General features: G+C 39.7%; 1 protein-coding gene across 2 annotated transcripts in view; it reads left to right on the top strand.

Moving 5' to 3' along the window:
* The window catches only part of slc6a6b (solute carrier family 6 member 6b), a 131470-nt gene that overhangs the window by 86171 nt on the left and 19400 nt on the right, over positions 1–25899 (top strand). For both annotated transcript variants that reach the window (XR_007933912.1, XM_028825114.2), the window contains exons 6-12: positions 464–598; positions 3400–3503; positions 3624–3748; positions 7109–7221; positions 12347–12484; positions 16914–17016; positions 25519–25619. Coding sequence is in view for 1 of the 2 variants with exons in the window: in XM_028825114.2 (XP_028680947.2) it covers positions 464–598; positions 3400–3503; positions 3624–3748; positions 7109–7221; positions 12347–12484; positions 16914–17016; positions 25519–25619 (819 nt within the window). In the remaining variant the exon portion in view is untranslated. The remainder of the gene's footprint in view (positions 1–463; positions 599–3399; positions 3504–3623; positions 3749–7108; positions 7222–12346; positions 12485–16913; positions 17017–25518; positions 25620–25899) is intronic.

The following is a 25899-nucleotide window of genomic DNA, read 5'->3' as shown; positions in this document are numbered from 1 at the left end:
CGCCTGGAACACTTGGCTGGCCGGGATGCCTCTTCCTTGTATGATTCCCCTCGGAATCCTAAGCCCCTGGGTGGCAGCTGTGCCTCGCACTCCTGCAAGGCTTCATGGGAGATGGAGTTGGACACATCCCTGTTGGGATCTGGGGGGTGCCGCCAGGGGTCGCTACAGCTGTTCCTGAGCTGGACAGTACTCGTTGAGCCAGAGTCAGGAGACAAAGCTTGCCAAGGAGGAGTGGAGGAGAAAGAAGAGAGATTATAGAAGAAGAGTATTGTGTTGTGGCTTGTGGGAACGGGGAAGACGTCACCCACAGGTGACGAATAAATAAAAACTTTAGTGTTTTTCGAAGTGAGCCTCCTGCGTCTGTCTGTGTCAGGTTAAGCGCTGGTATAGCCCCATCTGCTGTCACATATACTTTAAATGATATTGTGCATCTGATGTCATATATGTCTTTTTTTTTCACAAGGTTGTTTATTTTACTGCAACATTTCCATTCATCATGCTTTTCATTTTGCTGATTCGTGGAGTTACTCTACCAGGAGCAGCTGAGGGAATCAAATTTTACCTTTATCCTAATATCACACGCTTAGCGGATCCAGAGGTGGGTACAATTTCTTTCTTTCTTTATGTACGAAGTTGTGGTTTTGCTTGTCTTAAAATATTCTTTTTTTAATTTCTCGTATACGAAGTATAGGGAAAGTATTGTAATCATCCAAAGATTTGATGTTGAGATTTTGATGAATCTCCACGTTTTAGACCTCCCTGACTTTCTCGTATATGAAGTATAGGGAAAGTATTGGAATCCTCCAAAAATTCAGTTTGGAGATTTTGATGAATGTAGACGTTTTAGACTTCCCTTAATCCGAAAATACCATTTTTGGAATAATGTGTGTGTGTGTGTGTGTGTGTGTGTGTGTGTGTAAACACGATGACGTGTGTGCGCTTTCACTTAGGTCACCAAAATTGGTCACCTAATTTATTCAACTTTACCTTTTTTTAATAATTCTTCAACATATTGTTAATTTGATTTGTTGTTGATGGTTTTTTATTGTACATAATATAAAAATATAATCATTGTCTTGCGGTTTGTTCCTCAAATATCCATCCCCATCTCTGAGTACACGAGAAAGTCTAGGGGAGACCACTCCCGATTATTACATCATGGTATCAACACATTAACTGCTAAGACATTGAATTTTAAAGAACAAGGTTACCTGCTCAGTTTTCACTGACTCATTAGAACATTAGAGCAATCTGCATGAGAACAGGCCATTCAGTTCAAGAAAGCGCACCAGTCCTATCCACTTAATTCTTCCAAAATAACAACAAGTCAAGTTCTGAAAAGGCCCTAAAGTCCTACTGTCTATCACACTACTTGGTATCTTATTCCACGTGTCTGTGGTTTCGTGTGTAAAGAAAAACTTCCTACACGAAGAACCGTAGACACATGGAATAAGTGAATGACCTCGCTCAATGACTTGCTTATGTGTCAGTTGGCATTGACTGTAGAATGGCTCCATAAAAATATCAGCAATGGCTGTTTCTTAAAGGAATACTCCACCCAAATAGGGCTGTCTTAACACATGGGCATGCTGGGTAGTTTCCCGGGGACCCCACGACCATAGGGTCCCCATGCTAATCTATGTATGTTGTGATTTGTTGATTAAACTTTGCTGTACAGGATGTTTTTTAATGTTTAAACACTGATTTTGTTGGAAATACCAATACAATAAATATACTGTGTGTTTAATTTTATCGACCATTTACATTTTTATTCCTGTGAGTGGTTGTGTAGGGTTAGGGTTAGGGTGCACTGCTTTCCCCGGGGGCCTATAATGCTGTTAAGATGGTCCTGCACCCATAAAATTATATATTGTTTATGTTACTTACCCATGTATTTTGTAGTGGTGCCCAAGATCTATTTTTAATTAAATGTTTTTGTGGAGAATGGACATAACAAAGTTTTTAGATGAATGGGACCAAATGGTAACCAGCACAAGACAACAGCAAACGTTATCAAAAATTACCATAAAAAAAAAAAATCTCACGTTACTCGTGTCTAATAATCCACAAATCAAATCATCCATTTATTTGCTCACAGCCTACAAAACTCATGTATTTTTTGATAAAATATTGTTAAATAAATAACTCGGGGGGGAAAATACATGTAGTGCTGTGTTCTTCCCTACCACACTGGATGGCGACATCCTGTTTGGACACCCACAGGACTGCCCACCAAAAACTACAAACTGCAATGCAGCATGGGAAGCAGTCTCCCACTGTCTATCCATTATAGCGACCTCCTGAAATGTACCACTTAACCAACCTGGTCGGGATGCCTGTCCACCCCCATCCTTCCATTATAAAGGCCTCCCAGCCAGGTATGGAACCATTCATTCTAGTCGGGATCCCAGGGAACCCATTATACTTATTAAAATGTCAAATCTTGATGGTTTGAAATAGAGAGAGCATTCACTAGAGGATCTCTAATGGCACTTCTGTGTTCCTGAGTTCTTCTTCTTCCATCGGGGAGATTCACTACAGGATCTCAAATGGTTATTCTGTGCTCCTGAGGTCTTCTTCAATTGGTGGGAAATCCTTCTCTAATATGTAATTGTTATACAAGGCAGGCCTCATTAGGGGAAGAACGCAGGACAAAGACAGCATTCCTTTATATTTATTTATTTGGCTGATGCCCAACGCTATTGATCTCACGCCCACCTGAGAGAGTCACCACGGAGCACACGGCCTTTTTTTTATGTGGGTGAGGCAATGCGCTGTATCAGCGTGAGCTCCTAACCTCTCATCTCTCTCTTTCTCTCTATTGTGCCTACGTGACCACATGGTAATACCCGAACTATTCCGAAGCGACGTTTGCACTGAGTTGTGTTTTTTGTATCTCACACCCTCATACACCTTTATCATAAGAGCATCCCTTATCTACGATGGAACGTTCGATCAGAAAAAATATGAAGCTGGTTTTAAATTAAACATTGTTGAAGTGGCAAAAGAAATTGGTAACTGCGCTACTGCAACAAAGTTTGAAGCATCTAAGAAACTGATGCAAGCTTGGAGGAGGCGAGAAGGGTCGCATTTTTGAACGGGCTTATAATTCAGGGTCTGATTTTATGATTGATTTTTCGGGTTTCAAGACCCGACTTATATGTGATTATATGATAGTTACATTTCTTTTGGTTTTCCAAAAGGTCAAGTGTCTTGCTCAGGTTACATTGTGTCAGTAGTGGGATTTGAATCCACAACCTCAGGGTTTGAAGTCCAAAGCCTTAACAACTACACCACACTATGACTTTCCAAGATGCAGTTGATGTATAGAAGATCATCTTCTATTTTAAGCCTTCCAATTTTCAACACATTAAACTGTTGTCCTTCCATTTGTTTCAGGTGTGGATCGATGCAGGGACGCAAATCTTCTTTTCATACGCGATCTGTTTGGGGGCAATGACATCACTGGGGAGCTACAACAAATTCAAATATAACTGTTACAGGCAAGTGTCATGGCCCGGGGATGGGTGGTGGGGGTAGAGTTCTGTAGAAAAGTGGGGACTACAGTTCTGTAGGTTCCTTTTGTGTTAATTAACAAACTCCATGACATATGTGTGACTTAGGGACTGTTTGCTGCTCGGATGTCTGAACAGTGGTACCAGTTTTGTGTCTGGCTTCGCAATATTTTCCGTCCTGGGCTTCATGGCACAAGAGCAAGGGGTGGACATTGCCGATGTGGCAGAGTCAGGTATGATGGGTCCAAGTAGCAGTGATGGGTGGGCACTGCTGCTTAAGAAGTGGTCAAATCATTGAAATTGTAAAAGGCTTTAAAAAGAATGCTGAACCGGGACACAATACTGCAGTAAAGAAATGTAAAAATCCTGGAGATGAAGCAACAGAAATGACAGAAGGGAATAAGAAATTGCTAAAGTATACGTAATAGAAATTGTTGGCTTATTGTTTTATTTCTTTCGTCTGTTCAAAATATTGAATATTTAATCATACAAAGAACAAACTATTTAGCCTCATGTCTTGTTCTTTTGAATGAATAAGATCCCCACTTTCAAGACAACCTCAGCTGAACAAGTCTTTGTCTTTAACCTGTTAATGTTTCAGATGTTTTACACTTTTAAATCCGCTGAACAAGCAACTGAGAAATGCTGCTCTTGAGATGGATGCCCTTTCTTGCAGTACAATGTCTGATTTTGTACTTTTCATACTCACAACTTTTCTTTTCACATTTGAAATGCAATTATTTTTAAAACCACATCATGTTTTGAATACTTGTTACTGGTGAAGATCCCCTTTTTTTGATATTTGGGCTCAATTATTTGGGTATTGCTAGTGTCTATGTCATGGGCGGCATGGTGGCGCAGTGGTAGTGCTGCTGCCTCGCAGATAGGAGACCCGGGTTCGCTTCCCGGGTCCACCCTGCGTGGAGTTTGCATGTTCTCCCCGTGTCTGCGTGGGTTTCCTCCAGGCGCTCTGGTTTCCTCCCACAGTCCAAAGACATGCAGGTTAGGTGGATTGGTGATTCTAAATTGGCCCTAGTGTGTGCTTGGTGTTTGTGTGTGTCCTGCGGTGGGTTGGCACCCTGCCCGGGATTGGTTCCCTGCCTTGTGCCCTGTGTTGTCTGGGATTGGCTCCGGCAGACCCCCGTGACCCTGTGTTCGGATTCAGCGGGTTGGAGAATGGATGGATGGATAGTGTCTATGTCAATACAACAGACCATTTCTACAGCTTGATTTCCCCTTTTTTTAATTTTATCTTTTTTTCAAAGTGATGGCATATAGGTTATATATCTAAATTACTTCAGTCAGCATTATCATTTATTGAATTGTGGCCATCTTCATAAAAGGATAATTGTGTGTCCGTCCAGTTGCTATGTCTCTATCATTCCAGCAGATAGTGCATCACAAACATTAATGCTGCTTTTTCAAATCCCATACTAAATGGCATATAGCAGAGATGGTGCACTGCAAACGTTAACGCTGAGGTCTGCGTTGATTACGTAGATTTCAACCTGTCTTAGATAGGCAGCATAGCTAGTGTTTCCATAAAAATATAACCCAATACAGGGTGAGTCAAAATTAGGTTAACATTTGAATGGTGGAAACAATTTATTCACAAAACATACTTCATATGTGCAAAATGATTTACAGGAATGTCTCCCCCTGTTCGCCATCATGTTCAACACACACAAACCAACGAGCAACAGTACCGAAGATAGATGATGATACCACAGTCTGTTTTCTATCCTTCAGGTCATTGATATCACGAACTTTCCTGCTATACTATACACGCGCTCCTTCACCATACCCCATAACCAGAAATCACAGGGTGTCAAATCAGGGGAGTGTGGAGCCCCCACCATGAGCTGTCCATCAACCTGGAAAGGTGTGGTTGCGATAAAAGTAATCCATTAGTGTTAACATGATTTTGACTCACCCTGTATGTATTTCTTGGCAGCACAAATCTATTCATGTTGAACTTGGAGAAGGCAGGTTAAATCAGTGTCCTTTACTACTAATGTTTAAGACATTGTGGCCACTAGTGGGCATAGCAGAGCCCCAAACACTTGGCACAACTCCACATACACCGGCCCTGGCCTAACACCAACCCTTTTCTTTCATAACAGATACCTTGCACAGACTTCTTTTTAATAAGAAGACAATGCACAGTCGTCTTCTCTTTTTTTCATTTCCTCTACTGGCAAGCTTTGTTCTCCTCACAGAGTGGCTACTTTTATGCCCGACCCAGGAGTACTGCCAGCGTTGAGATTCTGTGCCCAAGAAACACTTTGGTGTCAGGTGGCACTGTCACAAAGCAAGGACATCCTCTGGGAACCCAACAGGGCTGTCCTCCAGGACTACAGCTTCCATGCAGCCCAGCGGGTATCCAATGTGGAGCCACACTAATGGAGCATTGCCACCTAGAGAATGGAGGGAATGTGAGGCAGCCCATTTTGTCCATCCACTACTGGGACTGGGTGCAGCACCCATTCAGGTCAGTACGTCCATCCATCCCTCATCTTAAACTTCCCAGCCAGTCAAGGGAACACCGTACAAGTCAGAAGGGATGACTGTCCTTCCATGTCATCCTGTTCGTTGCAGGAAGGAACCATCTGCTTGCATCATCCCTGCTCATGGTAAGGGAAAACCTGCCATGCCAACCAGGATGCCAGCCCATCGCTGACAACAGGTAGCAAATAAGAAGCAAACTGCTGCAGTACACTCTGACATTTTTGTTGCTTCCCTTAAATTATCCATTGATTCATATTTTCATGTCAAAATATAAACAATGTAAAATATAATTTTAACTACAGAAAATGTTTCAAAAGAACGTTGTGTTGACATATTGACAAACATTCTGGAAGCCATGGGTTTTTTTAGGTTGAATGGATGACAGTGCTAAAGGGCCAAAATATGCCTGTTTAAAGTGTATTTATATGAGGTGTAAAATAGTTTGGAGTATTAATAGAGACACTAGCATATATTAAATGAGTCCCTTGTGTTAAAATGGGTGGTCTTTCCCCTTAGAGCTTATTTTATAGAGGAACCACAGTGCACTTTCTTTGGCTGTAGCAACAGCACATTTGGAGCTCAGAAAGCTCCCTGGTCTTGTGTCTGGGGCAAAATTTAGAACTGATTTTTGCTGCAATAAGCCTAACAATAATTCATAGAAAGCATAATCTAAACTGACAAATTGGCTAATATTCTGCCAAAACTTCAACCATAATTAACTGTTTATTTGTTTTTAAAAAGCTCTTTATTTAACACGTTTTGGCATCTGAATTAAACCTGGAAAGTGCTGAGGCTTTCGAGAAGCTCACAACTGACTTCCTCAAGGATGATAAACAGAGATGAGGGAAGGAACTGACTACTAGAACCAAAAACTTATAATTTCTTTCTTTCTAAATGCAAAAAAATATAGCTTCAACCAATATGAAAATACATTAGTTCCAAGCAAGGCTACTGCACTCTTTAAATGGCACCACAACTTAGTTTGCTTTCAGGCTCATATCAGTAAGCCACGGGGTTGCCCCAGACAAGGCAGCTCAATCAAATCCAGCTTCTAATGGTCATCTTCTGTCTCTTGGTCTTTTTAGGTCCTGGCCTGGCTTTTATTGCCTACCCTAAAGCAGTGACCATGATGCCTTTGCCAACATTATGGGCTATTCTCTTCTTTTTAATGCTTTTGCTGTTGGGTCTTGACAGTCAGGTAAGTTGCCATTGCTTTTACTCAGTCACATGTTTGGACTGACCTTCTGAATGCAGCAGGATGGGTGGTATGGTGGCCATTAGGCTTTACAACCTTAAGGTTCTGGTCAGGGTCACTAAGTGGGTTTACAAAATAAGTTGATTAACCCAGTTAAGGCAGAAACCTGGTTTCTTAAAAATCTCCATTTGTATGCACTGGTCCACCTATGGGGTTCTCCTTTGGTAAAATGTTCTGATGTCATAAAAATTAAGTTAAGAAAAGATTAAACAACATGATCGTCTTTAGTGAATCTGAAAACAAGCGTGGAGCCTGTGTCTTCCGAGATCGTGCTACTGAGCTTAACACTGAACGTTTTGCTGATCAACATAAATTTAGCGATTTCGGAAATATCGAGACAGATTATTTCAATGAGGAGAAGGAATAATGCAATTGTCCGGGCATTTGCCTGAGGAAATGTGCCTTTGTGGACAATTCCACTGCATTGTACCCCATGGTTGCTGGATGCATGTGCAAAGCATCGAAGCAAACCCTAACCCTTAACTGGTTAAGCATGGCCACAGAACTGGGATTTCTCATGGAGATATATAGATGTGGTAACCCTGCTTCTCAGAGAGCAATATCTAGGTTTCTCTAACCAGAATAAGGGAATCGCGTGGCATTTCTGAAAGCAAGTTTCTGTGAATAACCACGTTATTAAAGTGCATGTAAACGCAGTCGCTGACTGAGTCACTAAAGTGTCTGTGAGCCGACCATTATAAATAAGCACAGAGAAGATGAAATGGAGTTGGAGTCACAAGTGAGAAATTCCTGTTTATTGAGACAAAGGTTTTAATGGGTAGGGTGTGAACAATGACAGCAGTGCTTATTGCACACCGGTTGCACAAGCATTTCCCACCTGCACAGCATAGTTACAAAAGCGCAATAATAAAAGCAGTGAGCGACAATGCCTTTCTCTTCTTCTCTCCTTCTGCCTTCACTCCTCCTCCAGCAAGCTGTGTCTCTTTTCCTCCCAACTCTGGCTCTTGGAGCAGTGGTGGCGGGCTTCTTTTATCCTTTAGACCAGGAGTACTTCCAGTGGCCCATTAGCATGGTCCAGAAAGCACTTCCAGGTGAGGCGGAAGCCCAACAAAGTAGGCCTACACAGTCTCTGCAACACCCCTCTGGCAGTACCCACAGAACTCAACGGGATTGTGCCGAACTCCAGCTCCCATGAAGTCCTGTGGGAATCAGAGGCATCACTGCAACCCTAGCATTCCAAGGGAGATAATGCCCTGTGTATGTTCTCTCCCCCCAGTCCTTTCATTAAGAAAGCCTCCTGCACGGGCAGGAGCTCCAACCGTACACCACAATAATTAAAACATTCTGTTTGCCAATTAAAGGGTGTGTTAATGGATGGAGTCGGTTTAGAGTCACAGTAGTTCTTATTCCAGGTTGGCAACTTCCTGATGTTGTAGTCTGCCCTGCTCTCAATACACAAAACAAGGCTTGCCTCCATAATTTAGATTCCGGCCTCACTAAGGTGCAACCTCAAGGCGAGCCTTACTCCAAACTTGAGAGGCAGGCTGTGGCCTACACAGACCCAAGAAAGAGATGTCCACTGTGAAAAATGAAGAGTGATGTCCAAAAAAAAAAAATCAGTCACTTTTAGTAAAGAACAACTTCTTTACAGTGGATTGAGAGAGTATTCAGAGCCCTTTCTTCACTTTAATGTGTTGTAAATTCAATTTTAAGTGAATGAATCTGACACTTTTGCTCCCCAGTCTACACTCAATAGCAGATAATAAAGTGAAAACAGGTTTGCAAAATTATTAAAAATCAAAAACTGAAATCTTTCATTCATGTAAGTATTCATGCACTAAATTCAGTTCTTTGTAGAAGGTACTTGAGCAGCAATTCCAGCAACCAGCATTCTTGGATAAATCTCTTTACTCCACTGGATTTGGGCAGTGTATCCCCTTTTTTTCCCCCAGTGCAATTAGACTGGATAGGAGGCGTCTGTAATCTGCCATCTTCAGGTCTCTCCACTGATGATCTACAGGGTTTAAGTCTGAGCTTTGGATGGGCCACTCACAGACAGTAAGAGACTTGTCCTGAAGCCACTCCAACGTTGTTTTGGCTGTGTGCTTCTCATTGAAGTGCTGAAAGGTAAACTGTCACCTCAGTCTGAAGTTGTGTACACTCTGCAGATGCTTTTCTTCAAGGTCCTCTCAGTGTTTAGCTGCATCCATCATTCCATTAATCCTAACCAGTCTCCCTGTTGATAGTGCCAAGAAGCACCCCCATACCATGACGCTGCCGTCAACCATGCTTTACTGTAGGGAAGGCATTAGGCAGGAGATGAGCAATTTGCAAACCTTTCGGAAAACATGTTTTCACTTTGTCATTACGAGTTATTGAGTATTGATTGAGGGGCATAAATGGCAAGTTCATTCATTTAAAATTCAATCTACAACACGATAAAATGTGCAGAAATTAAAGGAGTCTGAAAACTTTCTTAATCCACTTCAAATCGTTTTCCTAAAGGGCTCTGCTATCAGTACGACTCTGCATCTTGGAGGGGAAAGAACTCCCAACAGGAGAGGTACTGCCATTTTTAAAAGTATCACCTTGTTGGCCTGGCTTAAATACAATTGATCAGGGTCTCCTTTGGTGCAGGAGACTATAATACATCACAATATGTAATAACGACAACACAACTCGTGGCCTAAGCTTATACAGTAGTAGTAGTAGTCATTCATACTAAAGAAGATGTCCTTAAACTTGACTAGTTAAAATATTTCCTATGACTTGGATTTGTGTACCAAAGGGATGGGAGGCTGAGAGGGTGCAAGTGCGGTGTGTGTCCCTTAATCCGCAATACGTGCTAAATCACTTAGACAGCCTGTTGAGGGCGCTATATTGTGTAACGGTCCATCATTGTAAATAAGAGGAGAAATTCTATTATTGCCTCTTCTCATTACAAAGACTTCATATGACTTATCAAAAAAAAATCTTCATTTGCTGTATTAGCTAGGCCATTTATTTTCATTTAACTTACATTTAATAGAAGACAACAAAACAGAAAAAGTCATGTTGTAAATAGCTCTCTTGGTACTAAAAGTGCATGAAAGATTGAATATTTAATAAAAATGACACTTTAACTGCAAATCAAAACAATCATCAACGATTTACAATAATCATTTAACAGGATGAAAAATATTAACCCAAAAGAAATGAGCCATAAAGAAAAAACAGGGCTGTTTAGGTGCATCGCAGCAGAAGATCTCTAATCAGAAGATTAATACAATTGGTATTTCTATTAAAAAAAGCAAAAAACTTTTTTGCAAATAAATTCTTTCTATTTATAGGTAGAAATGTCTGTATAATAATTGAGCCATCAATGTTTCAAAAGGTCTTTATGTAAACTATGCATTCGGTGCATACAAAAACAACATCTCCACTAATCTCAATAAATCAGTAACACTCTTTTAATGAAAGAATGTTTCTTTTATTCTCAGCAAATCATTAGACTGAATCTGATCTGACACTAAATGTAAAAAAACAAAAAAAAAATCGGCCTACAAAATAACCGCGTAATGGAAACCAGTCAAGAAAGAGTGATGTTAAAATATAAACTTAGTTTTGGTTTATTTATTACAAGAAGATCTAAAACCTTACAATTGTCCCTATGACAGAATAGACAGATAGATAGATAGCACTTTTAGTCTCCAGGGAGAAAATTGGCATTTTATAGAAGCTTAATAAATAAATAAGATTAAAAAAGCAGTTGCAGTGAGGCATTACTACTGTACTGTAGGTATGAAGGAGCCCCAATAGCCTTCCATGACACACTTCTGCCGAATAATTTGTTGGCAGATAATCCTCAGTGTTAGGGTGTCACACGGAGGGTGTGCAGAATTGTTCATAATGGCCAACAAATGTTTTTATTCTCTACTACTACCTCCATTTTGTCAGGAGTATGTCCCATAACTGAGCCTGTCTTTTTTTTAACTTGTTGATTTGGTGGGCATCTCTTGAAGTAATGCTACTGGCCCAGCGTAGAAAATCTCACTGGCCATCACATAGTTGTAGAAGATGTGAAGGATGACACTACCCACATTAAAAGAGTGCGGTCTCCTAAAAAGCATCTAAAGCTCCTCTATGTTACAAGACCAGTCCAGCCTGTCACTGATGTTGTCCCCCCCAAGTACTTGTAGCAGTACACCATATCCACTTCCTGAACAGGTGGGGAGGCTCCCTTGTTTTTTGGTTGATGTTAAATTGCAGACAATTCTTTCTGAAATAAAAAATGAAGTTCTCCATATGACTCGTCTAATTTGTCTCAGCTTATCAATACATCCCTAGTGCAATTTCATTTAAGAATTTCTGCAAGTGACATAACCTGGTGTTACATAAATTTATTTATTATATTTATAGTCTGAGGTGTACAAAATGATGAAAAAAAGACAGGAAAAGAAGAAAAAGGATCAGTAGAAAAGATGTAATTGGAGTGCTAGCAAAAATCATAGCCAAAATTGAAAAAGCTGAGCACCAAAACCACAGACGACAATCAGAAAAGCAGAGCAAAGAGGTTGTTAGCAAAAACAAAAGTAGAATTTTTTTGAATCTGCAAAAACTATGGGTGTTATCTGCAAGTTTGGATAGATGACCTTTTGTTCTGATGCCTCAATGGCGTCACAGTCCACACACAACCTAGTTGTAACACAGACAACACATACACAAATAGCTGCTTTGTAAAAAAATCAAAATGGTGGCAAAAACAGTACAAATAAAAATATATAAAGTCAAAACTGGAAAACATCATCCGAGGTGACTTTATGACTTTCCTTATGTAGTTCCTTCTGTTAGGAGACCTCTCCAACTGGTCACTGACATGAATCGCTTTAATATTGGTGAACACCAATGAAATGTGGCTCATGCTCCATGCCAGTCATACAGTATCAGAGAATTGTATTTCTGCCTAAACAGTCTGTCGTTATGTTTGTCTTTAAATCACAATTTATCCTGGTCTAGACATGTGCAATCTCCTAAATCTCTCTGAATGTTAGTTGACCATTTGATTAGCTACTTTGTGTTTTACGTTTAGAGAAAAAGCAATTAACATAGATGATGTTTCTCTTTACAGTTTGTCGAAGTGGAAGGGCAGATCACATCATTAGTTGATCTGTACCCATCCTTCCTAAGGAAGGGTTATCGACGGGAAATCTTCATAGCTATAGTCTGCATTCTCAGCTATCTTCTGGGACTTACTATGGTTACTGAAGTAAGTACAAGAACACTCTTTTATACATAAACAGCAGTTGTGTACAGCTGTGTTACTCATTTTACATTTTAGTAAGTTAAAAGTTGTAATCCAATAATATATTCTTCACTGGGTTGTTGTCTATTGTCACAAATCCAGGCCAAGTCCGCATTGAAACTATTGAATATAACTGTGCCTTTTCTTGAGATCATCCAACAACTATTTGGCTTGCTAGTTTTATGAAATTTTATGTAGCGATTATTGGAATAGCTTGATGATGATAACCGTTTGAGCTTTATGTTGACAGTTCTCAGTGCTGCTTTGTAGCAGCTCCAGGGCTCTATGATTCACACTGAAAATAGCAGAAATTTAGATATGCGTTTGTGTCGGACCAGGCTGATTGGTATCCCGCTGTCCCCTTAACAGACACACCACACTGAGATCAAAGTCCAAAATAACGCACAGAAGAAACTATTTACAACCACAAAGCAAATTTACAATTATTTACAAAAAAAAAAACACCTTAATATCCCCAGATGATAACACTCGGCAAACATAGACACAGTCCAAAGCACAGTGCAGTTTATCGAAAGAAATAGATGATGATTTACAGAAATATGACCAAGTCTACAGCTTTTGGGAAAAATGTTACTTTTGTCCTACCAAATGACATGAATGTCTGATGATGACCTGTGGTGGAAGGCAAGCACTGAACAAACTCCAGCAAACAAATCCAATTAACAATCCAAGAGATAAACAAAATGCACACAAAATCCAAGAAGAGCTATAATCCTTGTAGGTTAATGATATTGTAATCCAGAGATTGAGGAAATGTTTGCTGCAGCTTTGTAGTATGAATGGAAAAAATAAACATACCCCTCCTTTTCAACTGGTGCCCTTTGAAGTTTTACGCTTTAATAGGCTTCCTCCCAGTAGGCCAAGATAGTCTGTTTGAGGGTGATCCTACAGCATGCTGGGAATTGTAGTCCCTCTCAATTAGTACTGCTACCAGTATATATAATGAATGTGAGTATGTGATAATATCTGCTGATCTTTCAGAAAAGGGTCACAGCACAAAAATGGCCGTCTAAGAGTCAGTCACAAATCTATCATCTGTACATTTCTTTCCCAATTTAGGGTCATCAGGTCCATCCTGGCCACTGAGCAGGAATTAACCCCTTTAGGTCTATTAAAAGCCATGCTTACACACATGCCCATACTCACTCATAAACAGCCAATCTGGAGTCACTGATTACCCTAATCTGAAAATCTTCAGGATGTAGAAGGAAAACCAGAGTATGGAGAGAAATACTGACAGATGTATGGAGTGTGCCTGAAGGCTTCCTTGTACCTACCCCATGAAGGTTGTGCACAGACAGCAACGCAAAGTGCATGCCCAGTCAGCAACCGAAACATATTCATGCTTGTTGCGTCCCATTCGACCTGCACGTTGACATTCTCCTAGTCAGTAGGTGACAGTGTTTGGTCAATGTCGATTAGCTAACAATATCACAGCAGAGGAAGTAAGACTCTGACAAAAGTTATTATGTTAAAGGAGAAGATGGAATGTTAGATCTATTGAACAAAAACGGTGAAGGAAAGTCAAGTATAATATTCTCATGAGTGAGGAACCCACATGATAGATAGATGCATTTCAAACATTTTATCATGTCTATCTTGCACTTTGAAGGCCTGTTGTATCAAATTCGGCCCTTAATTCATCATTCTGGCACCCAGTTATCCAGCCTGTACTTGAAATTCACCACTTTGGATACATGATGCTGCCTCTGCATCACCACACAGTAACAAAACATTCCATACGCAGTACACGGCCAAAACCCAGAGTGCATTAGCCGCATGCCTCCATGTCTGATGTCATTTTCACCAAATGGCCATTGTGTCTAGCGTGGATGTGTCAAGTATAAACCAACCGTAAGAGGGGTGCTCGTAAGTTGTACCCAAAACCTGAACCTCAAATAATATTGGTATGCACAATATGAATTTACAGAATTTTTTCATACAAGGTAACACATAAGAAAAGAACAAACACTACGCCCCTTGATCTTAATTACACACAAAAAAATGGCACCTCCTCTACATGAGGCAAAGCCTTACTGATAAATGTTCTCCTGGTTCCTTTGTTTTTGTTTATGAGCCTAGAGGCTTCTTTAATGCCTGACCCAGTAGTACATTTAATGCTATGTTTGAGGATCTAAGAATCACTTCTGGGTCTTTTGAAACCCCATAAAAGTGAGGAGGCCACATCGAGAAAACTCACTCCAGATGTCCCAAACATTCCTACCACCGTGGTTACCTATGAAGAGAACAACTCCCTGACAATCTCAATACATTGACTGATAAAGTAGAACCAGCATAAGTTTTTCAACTTAAGGGTGAATCATATTCTCTAGGACCAGTAGAAAATAACAGGAAATCCATTTGGGACTGAAGCCAGGAAACACTTCTTTATGCAAAGGTTGGGAGCAGGCACTGATAGCACGTTGCTGCACCCACCACATGATGAGCCACCAGGAAAGAGATTCTGGAAATTTAGAACAAACTACCAAGCCATGTAGTTGAAGTAGAAAACTTGACAACTTTCAATAAGGATCTGGATGAGATATTGGGAGAGCTTACCTATTAGCTAAACAAACGAGTCTGATGGACTGAATGGTCTCCTGTCATTTGTCAAATTTCTTAGGTTCTTATGTTCATAAGATTGTCAGGATTATGGCAATAGAATATTTGTGCTGCCCAACAGACTGGGAAACTGAATGCTAACTATTAATTATTTTTTTCTCCCATCTTGGGAGCATTCCACCTAACATATACTCTGGGATGCTAAATTCCTTCCTTAATCTGCAAGCCAAGCGTCTTTCACTGGGGATAACATGTACAGTATAATTCACAATGCCTCACGGTGCTAGTGCTGTAAGGCAGCATCAGTGAGCCGCCATGCCTACCAAAAGTTACAAATGATGTCCCACATGTGGACAGGAACAAAGTATAAAAAACACACAATATGTGACATCTTATACAAGTGAAAATACACACAGGGGTGGGCAAAAGTAGGTTTACAGTTGTTTTTATGGAAATAATAACTATAAAAATTACAATTATATTTGCTAATAATAATAATAAGAAGAAGATGATAAATAATACAAATAAATAATACACCAATTAATACATCTCTCTATTAAATAAAAAAATCCTGCGACGAGACAATACTTTTTTGAAGACACTTTTTCAAGTCCTGTGTGACTTTGGCCATTAGATTTTTTTCAAGTCACGCCCTCCTCTCAACCATATTCAACCACGCACACGGTACTCTCACCTCTCATTCGTGTGAATGCTTTTGTCAGACACAGTTCCTGCTCTCTCAGCTCTTATAAATTTAAACGTTTTCCCTACTTTAAGTTCCCAATTTAAGAAGACGTATTATGTCCAAATCCTATTGATGAATTTCATCACGAAGGGTTATCAACAGAAGAAATGAGTACACGGGCAATCCTAGCACTGAGAAACGATGAAGTCAAACAAATTAATGCCAAAAATGTCGATCGGTTACACGGCAAATTGATTAAATGTGTATCAATAGACTATGCTGAAACAGTGGGTGGTGATCATGTGGAACATGAAAACATCAACTTACAATATCCCGAAGAATATCTACAACCGTTAACACTGTCTGGTCTTCCACCGCCCGAATTACTATAGAAAGAAGGATGCATCCAAGAAAGTTAATGTAGTACATCTTCCGCGGATAACATTAGACAACAAAGGAGATCTTGATATGCCATTTGTATTAAAACTTTAACAATTTCCCTTTAGAATAACTTTTGCAAAGACAATTAACAAATCTCAGACCCAAACATTCGAAAAAGTTGTTTTATTTAATAGAGAGAAAGAAACAAAATTCAATCACGGGCAGTTATACATTGCGTTGCCACGATGAAAGACCAAATTAAGTTTTACAGTAGAAGTTTAAATTTAAAAAGTATTTGGGTGTTAATTTTAAAGCCAAACAGAACGAAATGGTATTACTCAATGAATAACTCTAATGTAACATGAAACATAATTTACTTCCAAATTATTACATTTTACTATTTTTTAATATGGTTAATTACTCGCTGTAATGTAAAACAGTTAGTTCTATTATGCATATGTAACAATTCCCATGAAAATAGAAATCTGTTTAAATTGTACATCCGCATCCCTATATGCGAGTGGCAGAACCGCAAAGAAGCTAGCACAAAGCACAGGCCCGGGAGTTGGCGAGCGAATAAATAATACAAGAATAAACTCTGTGTTTCGCATACTCACAACTGCAGACCTACTTTGGCCCACCTCTAATTATTAAAGTCTCCATTTCAGGTATAGTCTTGACTAATGATCAGTTTTTTTTTAATGGTTGGTGCTTCATGCTGTCCTTTTGTGATGTCTTTTTCAGGGTGGCATGTATGTGTTTCAACTCTTTGACTACTATGCAGCCAGTGGTGTGTGCCTTTTGTGGGTTGCATTCTTTGAATGTGTTGCTGTAGCCTGGATTTATGGTAAGTGCCATACTTTTACTATAAAAATAGTGTAAAAATACAGGATAAGAAAGGGTGGTTTTGCTCCTTCAAGCTTATGCATGTTGCGATTTCATTTTGATTTTAATTTTTTCCCAATCTTTTGTACATTATTCAGAGCAATTCCTTTAGTTTAAACGTAGGCTCTAAGCATCAGAGAATTCAAATTGAAAGCAAGTTTAAAGAAATTTTCTAGTACTTAAAATCTGTTACCATTGTTTTCAATTATTTTTATTGCAACTCTATTTTGTTTTAATAGTTGTCGCTATTTTCAGGTCCCATTGTAGGATGTGGCAGGAGCTGCTAGGGAGCTTTAAAAAAACTGGAACAAAATTAAATAGAGCAGCTGATCATAATACAAACATGAAATTCATAAGAGGCAACGCAAAATAATACACTGCCATGATTAGAAGTTACACAGGTAGCAAGCCCATATGTGCCAATTATGTGTTTTATATTGGACAGAATATAGGGACCCATCAAACTGTGCACCCAATGATCATATGTTACGGATTTCCTGGAGTGCTGGCAGTAAGCAAAAATCTTGAACTGGGTTTAAATCCTGCTACTAACACTGTGTGACGAAGTGTAACTAATGGTATTTCAAATGTTGCATGTTTCCTTGGATAAAAGCATTAGCCAAATAAGTAAATAATTATTTTTTTAGCTTAAGTAAATACTGTATTATCTGGACCAGACGTTCCTAACCCAGTCCTTGAGGACCCCTAAACTGTCCAGGTTTTTGCTCACTCCCACCATATCTGTACCAGGCAATCAGTAACATAAAACACATATGGGATCCATATAGGCTTGCTACCTGGGTACAACAACAACATTTATTTATTTGGCACATTTTCATACAAATGGTGTAGCTCAAAGTGCTTTACAGGATGAAGAAAGAAATGTTTGAATAAAATAAAAATAAGATTTGGCAATACTAAGTAACAAAGAAGTAAGGACCAATGGCCAGGATGACAGAAAAAAACAAAAAGAAAACTAAAGATGGGCTGGAGATAAAAAAAAAAAAAAAGAAACACAAAATCTGCAGGGGTTCCAAGGCCAAGGGACTGGCAAGCCTCCACTATTCTACCTAACATAAATGATCTAAATCAGAATTTATAGCTTTCAGGTTTCACATGAAAGAATTTGATGATGGTGGTCATGTGGACATCTGGCCTTTAATCCATCAATGTAGGGACTGCATGGTGCCTTAAACAGGTGGTGGGGGTGCAGAATGTCACTGCAGAAAACTGGAAAAAGAACAGCAAACAATAGTAGGGATTAGTATGGATTATGGAGACTTAATGAAAATGATATTTCAATGCACATATAGCTTAACAGGGATACACTAAAATGAAGCTATGACAAAGCCATGTTAAAGTAATGAGTTTTAGCAGTTTTTTTAAAGTGCTCCACCATATTAGCCTGGCGAATTTCTGGCTACCTCACCACTTCTTTTAAGTTTAACTTTTGGAATTATAAGCAGACACTCGTCTGAAGGTCTAAGGTTACCACTTAGAGTGTAAGGTGACAGGCATTTCAAAATATATACGGAACGAGATTATTTAAGACTTTGTAAACCATTAGCAGTATTTTAAAGTCAGTTCTGAATGGCACGGATAACCAATTTAATGACATTATAACTGGAGAGATGTGGTCAGATTTTCTTTTTCTAGTTAAGATTCTAGCAGCTTGGTAAATAAACAGAAAATAAATAAAATAAAAATCTGCACCAATAAAATTATCATTTAAAAAAAAAAATGTTCTTGATCCATTGAGCCAGACTTAAAGTTAAAGTTAACCATCATCATATGAGAACTATTTTGAGACAGAATTTTTCCCCATTATCACTGGAGACTGAATTTTGCTTGCAAAGACTCAAATTGTTCAAATAGCTAAACATGTAACTACCAAATGTATGAACACTCTGTAACTGACAATTCTGATGTGTTTTCAAAGGACCTACTGTAATTACTCGCATTGGTAAGTCGCACTGTCTGCCATACCTGCTGCACTGCTGACACTTTCTGTCTGTTGCTACAGACTACGCACTCCAGATTGTTATTTTTTTTGTTTGTTTTTTGTTCTCCCAAGTGTCTGTAAAATGATAAAACAGGAAGAATAAAAAAGTTTTCCGCATATCTGTTAATCTTCACACTTGTCAGTTCAAAAGCATTCTCCGGAAAGAAAAATTCTAATCAGCTGGGTGATGATCAGTAGTATTCACCAGGAACCCATGTATTATTTTTTAAATCTGGCAACCAAGATAGCTTCCAGGGGTCAATGTCTAGATAGCCTTCCCAGATGACCAGTTGCTGGAAGTTGTATGGTGAGATCACTTTAACTCACCCTTTGGAACATTTCAGCAGCACTACCATTGTCACCTTCTTCTCACGGCCCAAAATCCTCATCTGACAAAGCAGATTCCTCATCATAAACAATACCTACAGAAATATATTGTATATATATTTTTGATGAGAATGTCTGTCAGTATTTGATCCTGTGGTATATTAACAATGAATGCTTGACACAAGCGAAGTTCAGTTTATCTTGCATTTTTTTGGTGCCATCTAGTTGATAAAACCAAACAATACATGCTAAGCATCTATTCTCACTAATTAGCCTTCCAGTTCATGATGGTAACCAGTGTTGATTGGTGAAATTCACATTGAATATGCTGTGTTCACTAGAGACCATCCATCCATCCATTTTCCAACCCGCTGAATCTGAACACAGGGTCACAGGGGTCTGCTGGATCCAATCCCAGCCAACACAGGGCACAAGGCAGGGAACCAATCCTGGGCAGGGTGCCAACCCACCACAGGACACACACACAAACACACCCACACACCAAGCACACACTAGGGCCAATTTAGAATCGCCAATCCACCTAACCTGCATGTCTTTGGACTGTGGGAGGAAACTGGAGTGCCCGGAGGAAACCCACGCAGACACGGGGAGAACATGCAAACTCCACGCAGGGAGGACCCGGGAAGCGAACCCAGGTCCCCAGATCTCCCAACTGCGCTACCCACTGCGCCACCATGCCGCCCTTTCACTAGAGACCTTATTCAACTAATATTTTTCTGGAAATCTGATGTGTGGCCAGCTTAGGTGAACATTTTTTCCCAGCTCCCCATGATGTTTTTTGAGGCCAGTGTGGCATCACGGAGCTGTAGCATCTATTTTCAGAACTTTCATGCAATCCTACTATAAGATCCTTTCTGATCAATTTCAAGCATGCATGATGTCATGACCCAATCAGTACTCTAGTGGAATTCAGATAAAAAAAAAAAAAAAAAAAAACTTGCACTATTTTCATTTTAAGGGGTACATTAGCTGACCAAAGTGAGTACTGCCACCGAATATGGCAGCACAGCACTGCATGGCTAATTTGCATGTATAATTAGCCATGTGCCCAGCTTTAATCTTGTTAATAAGCATTAAAGGAGTCCACTCCTTGTTAGAAAACACAAGAGATAATGCTAATAACAAAACATTTCTTATTGTTTATAAGTTATGACTTTCTTCTTAATGGAGAAAAAAACTGTGAAGCATCTGTACAGATACATTTGAAACAAAAAAGACATTCTGGAGTAACTTCAAACTGCTGCTACTCTGCAAGGCCAATGTGTGCCCCAAGATTGGAACTCTTTGAGTGCAACAATCTATATTTTATTTAATTATTGTTACTTGTAGTTTGTGGCCATTTGTTGTTCTTTGTTTGTGGTATTTGTTCTGGTTGTTTGAGGCAGCTCAGCTCACATCACAGCTCAAATCACATTTTTGGCCACAATAGCATAGCATAGTAGACAGACATTTCTGTAACTTTCAGGGACACTTAAAAGACCACTACACTATTATAATCCACTCAAAACAAGTTTGATTCCTCCTTCTCCAATGATTGCAATGAAATTGATACAGTTCAGTGAAGTTCCTGAACATTTCTGTGATTTTGCCAAACTAACAGTGAAGCAAACATTGTGGTATTCATCACTAATGGTGTCTTTTCTTGACACCCATTCACTACACCAGTGTTCCCCAACCTTTGTGAAGTCACGACCCAGTTTTTCACATGCCAGTGTGTTCGCCATCATCATGGTCTAAGCTGGGAGAGTGTCATGGTCCCCCTTGGTGAAACAAGGGCAATCATCAAAACAGTAGGGGAGATCCCACATCATAGCAGTTGTGTAGTGGATGAATTGGGCACATTTGTTAGAGTGAAAGTTGGGTAGGTCATCCAGGATTAGCCACGATCTACCTGCAATGCTGCCACTGTGAAGTAAGTACGATCGTTGGATTGGATTGGGCATTTTTTTTCCGGGGTTGGCTGTGGCCCACCTGCAATGCCAACATGGCCCACTGGGAAATTCTGCTTTACATTTTATATTGACTTCTGTCAATACTTGCCCAGAAAGTGGTAAAAGAGAAATCAGTTAACCTCCTTAGCATTAGACCTGAGAATCACACCGGCTGTGAAACCAGAGCTGAAAGCGTTAGTCTCCAGCGTTACCTGGCAACTCTATAGACGTGTCTGGTGTAAGCGTTAGACCTGAGAATTACTCATACAATGGTATAGGCATGTGTTATGTAAGCACAACCTGAGCATAACCTGGTCAACGGTGTACATGCTTCTTCTCCTAGCATCATAATGGCATCTCGTAGAAAAAGTTTTTTTTTAGCAGCCATGGTGTTGCACGCTCTTGACAGTGATACGAGCATTGATGTTGAGCAGCCTCTCATCAGCATTGATGACAAAGTGAAATCGAAACGGACAGTGAAACCGATAGCAATTCTGATGAATTCGAAAGTGACACTCACGTTTGAGTTTCTGTTGACCCTGCTTCAAATAAACCAGCACAACCTCACTTTGATGTTGTGGGGTAGCCAGGAATAAAAGAGAACCTTGACAGCCAAGATCTAGTTACGTACTTACTTGAAGTTATTTCTTGATGATGACCGTTGTAAAGACGAACCGATATGCTGAACCAAGTGCCACATTTGAGTACCGAGAAGAGAAACAGAATAGGTGAGGGTTAGTATCCAATTCTAACTATTATGTTACTTATGTTTTAGTGCTAATGACTAACAACAGAGATGCAGTCTGTACAGCTAATCAGCAGCTCTAGTCAGGATATGCTAAACTGAAGTAGTGAGTCTTCAGCCGGGATTTAAAAGCTGAGACCAAAGGAGCATCTCTTACAGTAGCAGGCAGACCATTCCACAGTTTAGGGGCCCTGTAACTAAAAGCTCGACCTTCCATTGTTATTTTATTAATCCTTGGAACCATAAGCAGACCAGCATCTTGAGATCTTACTGTGCGCTCTGATTTAATAAAAATGTAATTTTTCAAGCCAAAAAATGAAATGCTTTTTACATGTTTTTTTGTGAAAGGAGGTTAAAACGGAGACATCAGACTTTTTTTACATATTGCTTGTCCCACGCAGACACTGGCATGCTCCTTTGTAGAATGTAGCCCAGGACTGCGCTTATCAGACTGAACAATGAAGCAGGGGCACTGAGCTCTGGTGCATTGACCTGAGGCACCGAGTATATCAGATGGCATTGAGCTCTGGTGCATTGACCTTTCTTATCTGTAGTGGTTTCTGCAGATTAGAACACTTGTCAGTTTTATTGCGGTGTGCCCACATGTAACCTTTTAAAATAAAAATCAAGACTGCTTACTTGTATCATATCACTGTGAGCTACACTAACGTTTCACCTCCTTTTGAGCTCTAACTCTTTTATTCATTTTCTTATGCGTTTGTTATCCTGGCTTATGCCAACTAGTGAAATTGTTTAAAGACAGATTGCAAAATGTAAGGGGGGGGGGGGGGGGAGGGAAGAGACAAAGATATGATTGTACAAAGATCAGTACATTGATTTTGTTAAAACAGACCAAAAAAAAAGAAAACACAAATTTAGATCGAATAAGCAGAATATCTCAGAAGGCCTTGATATAAACTGGGGAAGAAAGCAATAAGATGGATGAGCTGACATAATTACCGAGCATAAGACAAAGCAAAGTTCAAAACCATGAGACAAGCAAAGGCACTAATTAGAGGACTAAATTAATTACAATATAATCATATAGTTTAAGCTCACCATTTACATGAAAGCCCCGAGTTTAGCAGAACCAGTTTCTATTTTTGTTTTTTGAAACCATGTTTAGTTTGTCAATATTTTTTATTTTACTTCGCGCACCAAATACCAACGACCACCCCGCGCGCCCAAACCCCCCGAGGCCTACACTACACGCCAGCCACTTTGCCTTTCACATACTGTATGTGTATTTCAATTTCACCAAACAACGAATCTTTTAATTCTCGCAGATACGCCTCTTCATTGGGCAGAAACACTACTTTTCCCCGCTCTACCGACTTAAAGTTTAAATCCGAACAATATATTCAATCTCGTTTCGCTGTTCCGTTATTTCACTGAGTAATAATTTCTGTTTGTTTGCGCTAATGTTATCTTTACTATCATTTTTTTGAGACTTTCGAATTTTAGTACTTTCATTATCTCTAACCTGCTCTGCATGCGTATTGCGCCAATGTTTCTGAATTCTTTACAACATTCTACTTTGTCATCTACTCTTTGTCTTTTATTTCCGGCCCCGGGAAAAAAGTCACGTCTTGTCCCAGGCTAAAAAGTTACATCTTTGCCCAGGTTAAAAAGTCTTGTCTCTTCCCAGGATTTTTTTTATTATGATAGAGAGATATGCCACCATTTTATTACTGTGGCTCCTGTCGTTGTTATGATTTCCCTGCGCTAGTGTGTGCTGGTCAAAAGTCACATTGCATGACATCTGGGGGTCAATACTATTTAAGATGGTGATACCTCAGGCCTTTTTGTTCATACATTTCAAAGAAACTAATTTTGCTGTGTTTTTAGTTTTTCTTTTTTGTCAGCCAACTGTATCATTTGCTGTATCCCACTCTGTGTCATGACTTCCACTTGCTTTTGCATGGAATTGACAATTACAGGGCTGCTCCCAGGACCAATTTATTGTAATTAAAATTGTATGCGAAGTCAGAAGTGGACCAGTAAGTACTGGTATGGAGTGCCAGCACTTCTTAATTTCTGGCAGTTGTGTACCGGCACTGTTTAGTGCATACCAGATGTGTTTGAGTGTACCGGCTCACATCACATTGGTAGATGAGTCAGTGGTGATCCTTTGACGTGGTTTATGACACTAGACCCATATAGGTCTGCAAAAAACAATGTATTTGTGGAGTGGACCATTGCTGAACCAAACCAGACAACAATGAAGAGAGTGATCAGACTTTCAAATATGGTTTTGTATACCTGTACTAGGATGAGCTGGGAAATATTTTTTTTTTAGTTGATGAAAACACATCCTTTGTTGAGACGTCATACTGATGGTAGTGGTGTTATTGTCCCAGGTGGGAATGTCTGTAATAGATGTAAAAAAAAAAAAAAAAAATTAAAGGACTTCACCATATTGACGGTAAAATCATTCATTTCCAGAGGAAGAGGTTCTAAAGTCTGTTTGTGAAAGTCAATTACCATTTCCACTGTCTTTGTGGTATTGAGTACCAGGTAATGAATCATCTCCATCTAAATGCTATTCTATTTCCATTAGTAATTAGTCCAATAACATTGGTATTTATAATACAGTATATTTTAATCTCCTGTATAATAAAACACAAAAGTCTGGGTATCCAGTCCTTCAGAGCAATCTGATTGGTCAGTTTGGCCTTGGTGATGCAATTGAAAGAGGAGGTGTGAGTGTGAGACACACGCGGAAGAGTAAAGGTGTAGGAGGCGCACTGAGAGAGAGAAAGAATAAAACCAGACAGGAGAAAAGAAAGACACCTCGAAAATAAGCAGACTTTATGGTAACGCACTCGAGAGAGGGAGCAGCAGTGAAGAAACGTTTAGGCACACACAAACACAGAGGAAAAGCACTAAAGGAACACCTAGGCCATGAGGTAGCAAATATTTTTTTAACTATAATATTACCTGTCGTTGACAGGTACCATGGCTAATTGTAAAATAATATAGTATGTTGGGTCAGGTCAGGTCAGGTTGGGGAGCATGCACTGGTACAGCGCATTGCCGCACCCACCACATGACAAAACAAGCTTGGGATCCTGGTTGGCAAACCCCCAGATAGTATGATAGTCAATTAAAAATATTAATTAATAGAGTAATACCAGTCAGTCAGTCATTTTCCAATTAGGGTGCCAGCCCACCACAGGGCACATACACACACTAGAGACAATTTAGGATTGCCAATGCACCTAACCTGCATGTCTTTGGACTGTGGGAGGAAACCCACGCAGACACGGGGAGAACATGCAGACTCCACGCAGGGAGGACCCGGGAAGTGAACCCAGGTCTCCTTACCGTGAGGCAGCAGCGCTACCACTGTGCCACCGTGCCGCCCAAGTAATACTAATATAATTTTTTTTTAATAATATGCTTTCTTCTTTTCTTTGCTTTGCTTTCCTCAAACAGGCGCTAATAATTTCTATGATGCAATTGAAGATATGATTGGCTATAGACCAAATCCCTGGATGAAATGGAGCTGGTCGGTAATCACCCCAGTCTTATGTGTGGTAAGTAACTCTAGTGAGTACTGCTCATTTCATTGTAGATATATTACAAAAATGAATGGCTACTTAATTAAATTCTACACCATGTAGGTATTAAATATGAATAATGCTTAAAAACACTAGCAAAAAAACTGTAGAAGTTACAAACAGCCAGACAGACGTATTTTCAGTCCCCTGCCCTTTTCTGCAAAACACATTGGAATGTTGTTCACTCTGTTGTACAGTATGAAATTCATCCATTTATAATTCTTATTTTATTCATATGTGGACTGCAGATACCTTG

The sequence above is a fragment of the Erpetoichthys calabaricus genome, chromosome 18 (genome assembly GCF_900747795.2).
Source record: "Erpetoichthys calabaricus chromosome 18, fErpCal1.3, whole genome shotgun sequence".
NCBI classification, from domain to species: Eukaryota; Metazoa; Chordata; class Cladistia; order Polypteriformes; family Polypteridae; genus Erpetoichthys; species Erpetoichthys calabaricus.
This window is presented reverse-complemented; position numbering and strand designations above follow the sequence as displayed.